The sequence below is a fragment of the Mesoplodon bidens genome (genome assembly GCF_964165515.1).
Source record: "Mesoplodon bidens genome assembly, chromosome: 15".
Taxonomy (NCBI): domain Eukaryota; kingdom Metazoa; phylum Chordata; class Mammalia; order Artiodactyla; family Ziphiidae; genus Mesoplodon; species Mesoplodon bidens.
The window spans coordinates 46,082,396-46,095,400 of NC_138171.1; the positions used below are offsets into that span (position 1 = coordinate 46,082,396).

At 51.5% G+C, this 13,005-nt stretch overlaps 1 protein-coding gene across 9 annotated transcripts in view; it reads right to left on the reverse strand.

The window, feature by feature from the left end:
- IL4R (interleukin 4 receptor) overlaps positions 1-13,005 on the reverse strand; it is a 39,280-nt gene that overhangs the window by 15,151 nt on the left and 11,124 nt on the right. For 2 of the 9 annotated variants that reach the window (XM_081257949.1, XM_081257948.1), the window contains 5 exons: positions 10,920-11,111; positions 4,546-4,633; positions 3,970-4,144; positions 2,090-2,244; positions 739-890 (listed from right to left, as the gene is read on the reverse strand). In XM_081257949.1, the coding sequence (XP_081114075.1) occupies positions 739-890; positions 2,090-2,244; positions 3,970-4,144; positions 4,546-4,615 (552 nt within the window). In that variant the 5' untranslated portion in view covers positions 4,616-4,633; positions 10,920-11,111. Of the gene's footprint in view, positions 1-738; positions 891-2,089; positions 2,245-3,969; positions 4,145-4,545; positions 4,637-10,919; positions 11,245-13,005 lie in introns of those variants that run through there. The other 7 variants (XM_081257950.1, XM_081257946.1, XM_081257953.1 and 4 more) reach the window with 6 other exon arrangements.

Consider the following 13,005-nt stretch of genomic DNA (forward strand, 5'->3'; position numbering starts at 1 on the left):
CATCCACTGTGTAGCCCCTGTGATTATTTACTTGACCGTTTCCTACAAATGAGCTCTCCCTATTTTAAAAATGTCAATACATTCGTTTTTTTAAAAAGGAACATCATAAAATAATAAAATAGAATAAAATAGAATAAAATAAAATAAAATAAAATGGAACCTCACTGCCACTGCTATGACTGGAAAACAAGTGTGAAATGCCGTAAGCACCTCATAAAGTAAATGCAATCAGAACTACGTAACGGCATTAAATTTCAGCTGAACTTGTTTTCTGGGGGAAGGCTCTGAGCCTTCAGCCTCTTCTCTCTGTTAAAGAGGAGGATTAGCAAACCAATCAGCTCAGCTGAGATGCCTCCCTTGACAGTCAGGGTCGGGCAGGAGCGGGCGTGGAGTGACCGTCTCACCCTGGGATTCGCTCATTTAAATGTGTTTGGAGGTATCACCTAAAATCCCAAGCGTCCCACCCCCTGGGAGACAAATGTGGTCCAGAGCCCTTCTTTATAGATGAGGAACAGTGCCTGGAAATAAACCCCCCTGTCTGCACGCTGGGAATCAGGGGCCTAGAGCGGTGGAGGGCCTGGTCTCGGCACAGAGCCAGAGGAGAAGCTGGGGGTCCAGATCGCCAGGGTTTGCTGTCCAATCGCGGGTCACTTTCCCCACCTCCCACCCCAGAGCCTGAGTCTCGACCCGTCTGAGTCTCAAGAGGTCACAGAGAGACCCCACAGGGCGCCCACTCACATCCGTGGGGTCGTTCTCATTCGAGATGTTGACCAGGTAGGTGAGCTCGGAGTACAGGTGATTCTCAGGAGGGTACGGGTTGCTCCACGTCAGCAGCCACGTGCGGGAGGTGTTGGCGTGAACAGTGAGGTTTCTGGGCGCCAGGGGTTTCACTGCGGAGAAGTGGTGCCTGGTGAGGGGCTGGGCTGGGCATCAGGAGGAGGCCCGGCCCAGCCTGCAGACCATTTAGATGTTCGGTCAACACCACCTCCGGAATACGTTGATGGGATACCACACAGATTTCGTCATAATGGAGAATTAAAACTCTGATACCGATTCTCATGGTGCTAAAATCCTACTTAGCACTTTAGTGGTTGTTAACTACATTTCCACAGTGAGTGCAAAATGCATAAGCAAAGTAACCCAAACTTTGGCCTTTCTACCTTCATCCTTCACTCTACTGGCCACCTCTGTGCTCTGTATTATTATTTACTAAGTATTTTTCTTTATTTTGATTCATGTGGTTTAAAACTTAGTCTCTTTTAAAGCAATCATATCCATGAGATCACAGGTATATAATGAGCATTAAAATCAACACACACTTATAAAAATTCTTTCAATTCATGGATTCGTTCATGGGTCAATTTAAATCACCTCCCTCCCACACCCTCCAGCTCCGGGTATGAGTAAGCCCTTCCGGAATTGCTGATGGAGTGGTGACTACTGTGAGCTCTGTGAGAATACTGCCTCTGCTGCTGAGGAGCTGTGTGACCTGAGGGCAGGTTACTTGCCTTCTCTGAACCATGTACAGTTTTTTTCAATTGCAAAATAGGGATAATAACTGTCTTTTGGAAACTGAGGCTCAGAGAGGTAACATGACTTGCCCAAGATCATACAGCAATAAGTAGTGTTTTAAACTCCTGTCGCTACACCCCAGCAAGCTCTTGGGGAATTCCTGCGGGAACTCTGGGTACCAGGATAAGGTCAGCCTCCCATGGTCTAGACTGTCTGAAGAAGCAGCAGCTGAACAGTTGACAGAGGGTGGAAGGACGGTTCCCAGTTCAGTTTCTGATCTGCAGCAAGCATGGCTTCCACCAAATACGCCTCATTCAGCACCCTGATCTGGGCACTTAAACACAGGGGGTTGAAATATCTGAACCGAAGGGGTCCTGACGTACTGCTGAGCCCAACCCCATTTCAAAGATGGGAGGACTGAGGCCCAGAAAGGGGCAACAACCCCATCAGGGGCTGGAGGCTCCTTGAATGGCCCCCTCCCCCAAATGGAGCCTGCCTCCCCTGCCCGGCACCTGGCCGCTGTGGGAACAACTGCAGCCCCGCCCTATGCCACCCCACCCTGCCCCGCCCTGCTCACCATGCTCACTGGGCTTGAAGGAACTCTTCCACAGCAGCCGCTCCCCAGCCCACAGGTCCAGCTGGTAGGTGTCCACACTGACCACGTTATCCATATGCATATGGCACATGCACACCGCGCCAGCTCTGTTCTCGGGGACACACGTGTGGTTTCTGCTGACATATATGTTTCATTAGGCTAGTCATGTGACCCACGGGCATCCCAGGATACACCTCAAGGAACCACAGGCCCTTCCAGCTTCCTGGTCACCCTGCCTTGAGGACCAGATCTGGGAACTTGGGAGCAGAGTGGCCAGGATGCAGTGGGGACAGGGGCCTGGGACCACCTCCCTGCTGGCCACAGCCCCTCACCACACCCACCATGGACTCTTATTGGCCCCTGGCCTCAGCCTTGGACCCTGAAAGCCAGCAAAAGGGAAGAGCCCACGGCATGAAAGAATTTGTAACAACATATGTGTCTGTTCCAGCACCCCTCTGGTAGCACAGTTTCGCCCAGTACAGCGGACTGTGGCTTGGCAGGCACATATCCTGTGCTCCACAGCCTAATCCTAATGTGTCACCCAAAACAGCCAACCCCATGTGAGACATGGACTAGGCCAGGGGTCAGCAAACGTCTTCTGTAATGGGCCAGATAGTAAATATTTGGGGCTTTGAGGGCCATACTCTTGCTGTTCCAACTACACAACTCTGCTGATACAGCACAAAAAAGCCCCAGCCATAGACAATACGTAAACAAATGGGCATGGCTGTGTGTCAATAAAACTTTATTTATAAAAACAGGTGGTAGGCCAGATGCGGCCCATGGGCCATAGTTTGCAGATCCCTGGTCTAGGCCAATGTATCACATACAGAAGCACAGCTGGTCCACCTTAGCATACTGTGGAATAACAACTCTGTCAGTGTAGCCCACATCAGGTGTGCTGTATTATCCCACTGTGCTCCATAACTGTGTGCCTTGTGTACTGGGTCATGTCCTGGGGCACCACCTATACCAGTGGTTACCCCTGTGTACCATGGATTATCCCAGTGAACCACCTGGAAAAACATATCCCAAGTTCCACGGTCCACCAACCATCGCTGTGAACTCCACTGCTAACACTGCACCCCCAAACAAGGGTCTGGCCCAGAGGTTCTCAAAGTGTGGTCTGGGATTCCACTGGGTCAAACTGGTTTCATAGTAATACTCCGACATTAGTTGCCATTTCCACTCGCCTTCTCTCACAAGCGTACAGTGGACTTTTCCAGAGGCTACACGATGTGTGATGATGCCGTTACTCCGACAGCCTGTTGAATGTGAACTTGTGGGCTGCTGTGATTTAAAATTTCTGTTTTAACTTCTAATAGGGGAAATAATGATAGATGTAAGCTACCCAGACTAAAGCTTTGGGGGTCCTCACTAATTCTTTTCTTTCTTTCTTTCTTTGGTTGCACCGGGTCTTATTTGCAGCATGCAGGATCTTTAGTTGCACCATGCGAACTCTTAGTTGCGGCATGTAGGATCTGGTTCCCTGACCAGGGATAGAACCTGGGTCCCCTGCACTGGGAGTATGGACTCTTAGCCACTGGACCACCAGGGAAGTCCCTGGTCCTCACTAATCCTTAAGCACGCAAGAGAGTCCTGAGACGAAAAAGCTTGAGAACTGCTGGTCTAGTCCAGGATTCCACCACATCCACACGCCATGTGCCTCGGTGACACTGAGCTTGGAGCACCGTGACGCACTCGCTGTGTCTCACACACGCTGCACCCCAGGGCACCTCATCTCTACCATGCCCAGTAAGCCCCCGTGAACCGCACTTAGCACACGCACTCCGGGGTACCACGTGAGCCAGGCGAATTCCGAGGCAAACCTTCCCCAACTCCCAGTTCCAGCCCAGGCTTACTCAAAGTAGGGAAATTTCAGCTGGTAGAACAGGCGGAGCTCGGCTCTGCAGTTGGTGGGCTGGGCCATCTCCCACTCACAGGTGGAGATGTTGACGTAGTCGGAGAAGCAGGTGGGCCCCTGCAGGACCCTCACACTCCCTGGGGAGACACAGGAGACCTCTGAGCAGCTGGAGCCTGACGACCAAGAGGGATGAGCTGGAAACCAGCCCAAACAGGACCAAGGGGCCCATCACAAAACAACGAAACCACTGTCCGAGGCACGGTCCTCACGATGCAGGGGCCAGGAATGGGGCTCTGTGAGCTTCCCAGCTGGCACTGGGGTGATGCCTGCAGCTGAAGATATACCCTTGGGTACAGGGTCCATCAGCGGAGACAGACCAAATGCACCTTTATAGTATGCAAATGCCAACTACCTGCCCTTGGCCGAATTAAAGGAAATATATGTCAGTCTAAGGGTAGCTATCCCACCATCACAGGCATCTATCCTATGGCGTGAGCCTGGTGCATAAACAGTCAATACTGTAAAGGTTTGCTGAATGAAGGAAGGAATGAATGAATGAGAGGTGGTGACTTACCAGAGCCTGCCGCCCACGCCAGGATCAGACAGCCCACCGAAAACGTGAGCCCAGAGTGAAGCCACTCCATTGGGAGATCCTACAGCGCCTGCTGGGAGCAAGTGAGCCCGTTAGCGCTGATTCATGATTCCCACGGTCCGCATCATCCCAAGCGCAGCTTTCAGAGCTCACCTCCAGATACAGCCCTCCCCCTCCGCTACACGCCCCCTCCACCCAGCCCCGCCTCCCTCTCCACCAGGCCTGCACCTGCCCCCCTGCACACCTTTACTTCCTGCTGCTCTTCAAACATACCACGAATTCACTCTTACCCCCATGCCTTTCCTCTCCCTGTCCTTCTCACTGATTCCCTCTGAGTCTCTCTGTCTTCTCTCTCATTTATTCATTTTATTCATCCATCTGTTCATAATGAATAAATGGCCCCTTAATACTCCAGTGTTTATTAAGAAAAACAAGGGGGGCTTCCCTGGTGGCGCAGTGGTTGAGAGTCCGCCTGCCGATGCAGGGGACACGGGTTCGTGCCCCGGTCCGGGAAGATCCCACGTGCCGTGGAGCGGCTGGGCCCGTGAGCCGTGGCCGCTGAGCCTGCGCGTCCGGAGCCTGTGCTCCGCAACGGGAGAGGCCACAACAGTGAGAGGCCCACGTACCGCAAAAAAAAAAAAAAAAAAAGTTAAATAAAAACAAGGACAGTCGCCGACATAACTACAATACAACCATCCAGATCAGGAAATTAACAGGGATGCATTACTGCCAGCTAACGCACAGACCCTATTTCCATTTTGCTAATTGCCACAGCAATGCCCTTTATAAATAAGTCCAGGATCTAGTCCAGAATCATGCGTTGCATCTGATGATCGTGCCATCCCAGTGCCCAGGTCCTGGCTTCTAAATACTATTCTCGACTGACAGGAACCAGGGCTCCTCGGAGAAGCAGCTGACTCCAGGAGCAGGGAAAGTACAAGAAAAGCCAGAAAGTAAGGAAGTGCTCCATGAATGATGGGGACCTCTTGAAAAGACATAGGAGCCAGCTAGAATGGACGCCCACTGGCCAAAATGGGCGCAATTAGAGCCTCACAATGAATATTATATAATCAACTGTAACCCTTAGAGTTAAAATAGGGGTGCAGGAGTCTACGGTGATAACGATGAGTAAGTGGGGGGAAGGGACAGCTCTATTTCACCACAGCAGGCTCCAAGTATCTCCCCACAAACTCATATTAATTAACTTTACATAATTCACATACAATACTTGATATATGTAATTGTATAGAACCTTATATACAGAAACCTGGCAGATACCACCTTAACCAAATGGTCAGTGTTGACATGGCCAGGAACGGGACAAACCAAGGTCATGAGCTTTCTGAAAACAATGCCCTTGGAAGAACACAGTATCACTTCCCTGGGGTCCCTGCCCCCAGTGCACAAATCACATGGAAACATCAGACAAGCCTACACTGAGGGGCAGTCTATGCAGGAAGCCGCCTGTACTCCTCAAAAAGTGCCCTGGGGGCAAAAGGCAAGGCGAATGGGAAATGTTCTCCTTTCAGTTGTGTGTCTGTTGTCCCGAGAGCCTGTGTTTGTCTTGTGCTCGGCCAATCTCCTAGTACCTACGACAATGCCTGGCACACAGCACGTGCTTAAGCAAGTCTGTCGAATAAATTCACTTTGGACATGATGTGGGGCCGCTGACGGGCTCAGCACGGGGTTGGAAAGCTCTCCCTAGGGGGAGACTTGATATCCACTCAAAGCCTCAACTGGCCTTCCTGGCAGAGCCACAGTGAAGACCAAGGAAGGAGGGGTGGGAGTGGGGTTTGGAAAACAGTGATGCTGGTTTCCTCTGCCAAGTCCCAGCAACCTTCCTTCTTGTGAGTTCACAGACATCCACCGCATCCTGTGGCAGAGACGGCAAAGGGGTCACTCCAGCCCCAGTTTTGAATAAAGAGAAACAGAGAGGTCAAGACGCATGTCCTAGGTCACACAGCAGAAAGGCTACCGTGGTAAAGTCCTTTAAAAAGGTGTGGGGGAGTGAAGCACCCCCCCCCAAGGGTAGACTAAATCATGACATCTACAGCGGTCAGGGTGTTATCTTTGATCTGTTTCGGAGGGCACATCCAGACGTACGCATGTGCACACCCACACACACCCACACACACTGACTGGTTTGAAAGGGATAGCAGGTGCTGCATCTCAGGAGAAACCGCAGCACAGATGTGGTGGTGACAAGGCCTCTCTGAACATCACAGGGAATGAAGGGTGGAGGTGCAGAGAAGCAGAGGAATTAAGAAGAATAATTACCAAATGATCAGGGTGTAACGCACATGGCAAAAGGAAATAATTTCAAGTCCACACCCTCGACTGTGGGATTCCTGACGTGTATGGGTTGGGGGGAGTCTCGGGGTCACCTGCCCCGCCCAAGTGGCAACCTGAACAGGGGTGCCTGCCGAGATCCCATCTCTGACACGTTGCCATCCAGTTTCTGCTTGTACTGTTTCCATGGATGGGGTGGTCACCCCTAGGTCACCTTTGAGCAGAGCCTGACTATTGGAAACTGCTTCCTTATGCTGAACCAAGCATTTGCGTAAACAAAGCCCTGCTTATCAAGTACTCACATGTGCTTGACCTTTTGCCATGTGCACTAGAGTTATTACCTTACTGACTCTGCCCAAGAACCCTGCAAGATGGGTTGTTATTTCCACTTTCTTCCTAAGGGAACCGAGACCAGAGAGATCAAATAACTTGTCCATCGGGTCCCACAGCTGGCGAGAGGGCAGGGCCAGAGTCAGAATCCAGGTCTGCTGGCTTCTGAGCCCAAGGTACCTTCCAATATACCAACTCCAGTTGCTCCTAGAACCACAGACTGAACCCAACAAGATGGAATGAAATGGGCCAGGAAGAGTTGGTCAACCTGCTTCCTTCTAAACATTTTACATGGATTAATTCAATAATCAAAACAGCTCTTCTAGGGCTTCCCTGGTGGCGCAGTGGTTGAGAGTCCGCCTGCCGATGCAGGGGACACGGGTTCGTGCCCCGGTCCGGGAAGATCCCACATGCCGCGGAGCGGCATGGGCCCCGTGAGCCGTGGCCGCTGAGCCTGCGCGTCCGGAGCCTGTGCTCCACAACGGGAGAGGCCACAGCAGTGAGAGGCCCACGTACTGCAAAAAACAAAGAACAAACAAACAAACAAAACAGCTCTTCTAGCTGAAGCCATATTAACAGAGATACGAGAGCCAAGACCAGGGAGGTGATGGTACCCGATCGTAACTGTGCATCCGTTTGGAAGAAATCTTGCTGATGTCAAGCTTGACAAGGGCATGACAACTAATACAGACAGGGCCTGAAAACCCCAGAGGGGCCAGAAGGCCTTTCCCTAAACGGCTCTGCTCTCCTATTGCCTGCAGCCTCCTCACGCACTCAGCGAACATACACTATTTACCCAAATAGTTAAACATGCCAAGTTTCTTTCTATACATTTTACATACAATAATTCAATATTTAAAACAGCCCTATGAAGTAGCTACTAGTATTTTTTTCCCATTTTTAGGAGAGGAAACCAAGGCTCAGGCAAGTTAAGTGACTTGTCTGAGGTTACAGAGAGGCAATAGTCCTGGGATTTGAACAGGGGCAGTCAGGCTCCAGAGCCTTAGCTCTTAACCACTATCTGTGTTTCGACCCCAGAGTTCTCAATGTTTTGGAGGTCCCTGACCCATCTGAACCTCCGATGCAAACTCCAAGCCCTCTTTCCAGAAAAGTGCACACATTTAATTTTGCATTCCGTCTTAGTGGTTCACACAGCGGTTACTTGAGCTTACTGAAGCCCAAGTAAGGACTCCAGGTCAAAGCCACACCCGTCCCCCAGCCAAGAAGTGTTTTTTTTTTTTTTTTTTTTTGCGGTATGCGGGCCTCTCGCTGTTGTGGCCTCTCCCGTTGCGGAGCACAGGCTCCGGACGCACAGGCTCAGCGCCCAGCCGCTCTGCAGCATGTGGGATCTTCCCGGACCGGGGCACGAACCCGTGTCCCCTGCATCGGCAGGCGGACTCTCAACCACTGCGCCACCAGGGAAGCTCCCCAATGAGTGGTTTTTGAGGGTCTTTGAATAGGGCCGTGGCAAGATTTTTCCAAGACCCAGTCTGGGGCTGGGGAGAACGCTGAAACGAGGGGGAGCCGGCGGCGTGGGGGGCAGTTAGCAGTTGCTGCAAATGCGAGTCTCTTCTCCATGCTGAAACCAGAGTCATTTTCAAATTGGAAACCAGGCCATGATCTGTCTGTTCACTTCACTGGCCTCTGGCTCTTGAAAGATGTTTTTACCACCAGTGTGTGTGGGGGGGGCACAGAGCCCCAGGGGTCCACAGCCCATCCAAGAGCAGCATCTCTGACTCAGAATCAAATCCAAGCCCCGGAGTGAAAGCAGCCAATCGAAAAGGCTACATGCTGCTTGATTCCCTGTATGTAACATTCTTGAAATGATCAAACTATGGAAATGGTGAATGGATTCGTGGTTGCCGCATGGGTGGGGGGAGCAGCAGGGAGGGAGGGAGGTACGGCTATAAAAGGGCAACACAGGGATCCTTGTGATGATAGGACTGTTCTGTGTCTCACTGCAGTGGTGGAGACAAAAACTGTGCACGTGATAAATTAATAAGAAGCAAGCTAACAAAACGAATAAAAATAACATGTGCGTGCGTGCGCAAACACGCAAACACACACGCAAACGAGTACCAGTAAAACGGAGGCAATCTGAGGAAGATCAGTGGTTTCTATCAATGTCAGTACCTTGGTTGTGATACTGAACTATAGTTTTGTAAGATGTTACCCTTGGGGGAAACAGAGTAGAGGGGATCTCTCTGTATTATTTCTTACAACTGCGTGGATTAATCCTTACAACAATTACCATAAAATAAGAAGTTTAAGAAAATGCAAAAAAAAAAAACCCCAACCCAAACCACCCAAGCCCCTCTGATGATCTGGCCCCCGGAGTCCCCACTTCCATCCCCTCCTATTCCTGCTCCCTCCCCCACGAGCCTTCCGTCCCACTGGCCTTCTGACACACCCCTGTCCCTTTCCTCCCTCGCACCCTTTACACCTGGAAACACCATCCAGTGAGGGCACCCTCTGCTACTTCTCATCACAGCACCCTGTTTATTTCTGTCATATACTTATCACCATCTCTAATCATATCTCTGAGGTTATATGCGTGACTGTTTATTTTATTTCAGTAGGTAGATGGCAAAGATAGAAAGATTTGACTGCAGAAATGTTTTGAACTTCCCCAGATCAAAACACACCATAAAGAAAAAAAGCAAGCAAGCAAAAGATTAGCAAAAAGTGGCAATCTACATTACAGAAAGTGAAGGGCCTTAACATAAAAAGTGGTCTTACAAATCAGTACGACAAACATTCCTTTAAGTAAAATAGCCATGGTCATTGCTTTGTCCCCTGTGTCTAAACAGTGCCTGACATGTACACAGTATGTGCTCATGAAACATCTATTAAATGAATGATTGGTTAAAATTCAACAACAATGAATACAATAATCTGTTTTTAAACATGGAGTATGTACCAAGCCTTTGCCCCTAATAACTGCCATGCATATACAGTACTTATTACGTGCCAGGCATGGTTCTAAGTGCTTATAATATGTTAAGCAATTTAGTTCTCACAACTTTATGAAGTAGATGCCATTAAAATCGCCATTTTAGGGCTTGCCTGGTGGCACAGCGATTAAGAATCCGCCTGCCAATGCAGGGGACACGGGTTCCGAGCCCCTGGCCCAGGAAGATCACACATGCTGCGGAGCAACTCAGCCCATGCACCACAACTACTGAGCCTGCGCTCTGGAGCCTGCGAGCCACACCTACTGAGCCCGTGCGCCACAACTACTGAGCCTGCGCTCTAGAGCCTGTGCTCCACCACAAGAGTAGCCACTGCAATCGCAATGGGAAGGCCGCGCACTGCAACGAAGAGTAGCCCCTGCTCGCCGCAACTAGAGAAAGCCCGCGCGCAGCAACGAAGACCCAACACAGCCAAAAATAAAAAATTAATTTAAAAAAAATCCCCATTTTAATGATGAGGAGACGAAGGCACGGAGAGGTCAGAGCACTCGTTTGTGGTCACAGAGCTGGGATTTGAACCCAGGCAATCTCACTCCAGAATCCACGCACCACTGCCTCTCAGAATGTCGTCCCTGCAGTCCTGGCATGTGGTGTTATTAGTCCGATTGGCCAAAGAGGAAACTTGAGGCTTACAGAGGGCAAGTGACAAAGCCAAGTTCATGGAGTTAGGAAGCAGCAGAGTGGGTGAAAGCCTGACCAAGAAAAGAGCAGAAGCACCCAGAGTGGGAAAACACTCCTGCTGGCCGGGAGACAAACTTAACTCACTCCTTTTATTTGGGGGGAGATGAGTGGCGAGTCTTGAAATGTCAGAAGCCAGCAGCGGTACAGAAGCGACCCAGCGGGGCTCTTCCTGAAGCCAGTGGGGTGTGCAGGCCTCCTGGTCCTCTTCCCTCTCTTGGCTGCAAATCGACGTGGAGGGGGTGGGAGGTTGGATCAGCAGACAGGATGCAGCTGGTCCTGTGACAAGAGGTATGTGGACAGGAAGCCCAGGACAGCAGGCGCTGTGGGTGACCTCCCTCCGGAGCCACTGACCCCTGAAATTCCACAATCTTCAGCTGGCCTGAAGTTTCTGCTGAGCTGGTCTGGCAGGGGGGTAGGGATACACTTCTCTACGGGGCAGCAGCCTTCCCAGAACTGCTGCCCAGCTACGGTTCCCAGAAGCGAAAGCCACGTCACCAGCCCCACCCAGGACAGTGAGGAAGTCTGGCCAGGGCCCCAAAATGGCCTGGGCTCTGCCTGCCTGCCCCACCCGCAACCCAGAGAGTGGAGGGGAGGGGCGGCAGCAGCAAGAACCAGCCACCTGGGCCAAAGAGCGCACCAGGCTCCCCCCGTGCCTACTGTGTGCTCCTGGTCCTCACCCCCTCGCTTGTGCCCCATGTATTCTTGCTGCAGGTGTTTTCTCAGCACCTACTATGTGCCAGCTACTACAGATGTGCAAAAGGCCATTCATTCATTCATTCGTGCCTTTTTTCCTTCTTTCCCTTAACAAACATTTGAGCGAGGAGAGAAGTTACTGGAGGATTTGGGGCACAGAGGTGAGACTTCAAAGGCTCCCTCTGGCCTCTGGGGTCAAGGGCAGAAGCAGGGACCCATGAGGAGGCCACTGGACTAGCCCAGGCACCAGGTGCCAGGTGCACCAGGGTTGTAGGGAAGAAGAGGTAAGAACAGGTTAAATTCTAGATCTGTTGTGAAGGTAGAGTCAACAGGCTTTGCTGACAGAATGGAGTTCGGGGGCTGGGTCAGAGAAAAGGGGACAAGTAGGGGTCAAGAATGACTCTGAGGCTTTTCAGCCAGAGCCACTGAAAGGATGGAGGTGCCACCCACGAAGATGGAGTGGGCTGTGGGAAGGACCAGTGTGAGGTCAGGCATCACCAGATACGTAAGAGGCTGTGAGGACAGAGCTGTCAGTGAGGAGTGGCGAGGAAGGGCCACCTGGTCCTACAGGGTCGGTGGGGGGCCAGGGGGCAGGTAAATGAACAAGAATCCTCCAGGGGGGCTTCCCTGGTAGCGCAGTGGTTGAGAGTCCGCCTGCCGATGCAGGGGACGCGGGTTCGTGTCCCGGTCCGGGAGGATCCCACATGCCGCAGAGCGGCTGGGCCCGTGAGCCATGGCCGCTGAGTCTGCGCCTCCGGGGCCTGTGCTCCACAACGGGAGAGGCCACACAGTGAGAGGCCTGCGTATCGCAAAAAAAAAAACAAAACAACAATCCTCCAGGGGAGGGACGGTGGCATGTGGAGAGGAAGGAAGAACGTCCCCCAGAAGGCATGGTGGGCTCCATGAAGGCAGGGTACGTGCTCTATCTTCTGGAAGCAGAACGCCTAGCCAGTGCCCAGCACAGAGCAGGTACTCAATAACTGACCATATGTACTTTACCTTATTCTGACTTTTACACTTAAACAGTGCTTCCTTCATGCCAGGTACTGTTCTAGGATGCTTTAAGACCCTGTATGAGATGAGTACAATTATTAAACCCATTTTACAGATTCTGAAGGATCCTAAGATAGGGAGGGTGTGGCCCATTTCCCATCCTACAAGACAGGCCCTTGGCTGCAGAGAGGGGTAGGGGTCATGGGGGATGAGAGCAGTGCAGTCAGAAGGGCCGGAGGACAACACTGTCTATCAGGGGTGGTAAGCGATTCAGACTCCATTCTCAGGGCAGTAGGGAGCCACTGAAGGCTATTGAGCAGGAGAGGAGCTGCTTTCCAGAAAGCCCACTCTGACCTGTGTGTGGAGAACGAGTGCAGGAGCAGCTGATGGAAGAGGCGGTGCCGCTCGAGCTGCAGAAGAGAAGGCAGGCTCTAGCTCTGTTTGGGAGGTAGACGTGGCAGAACTTGGTGATGACTGGTGGCTG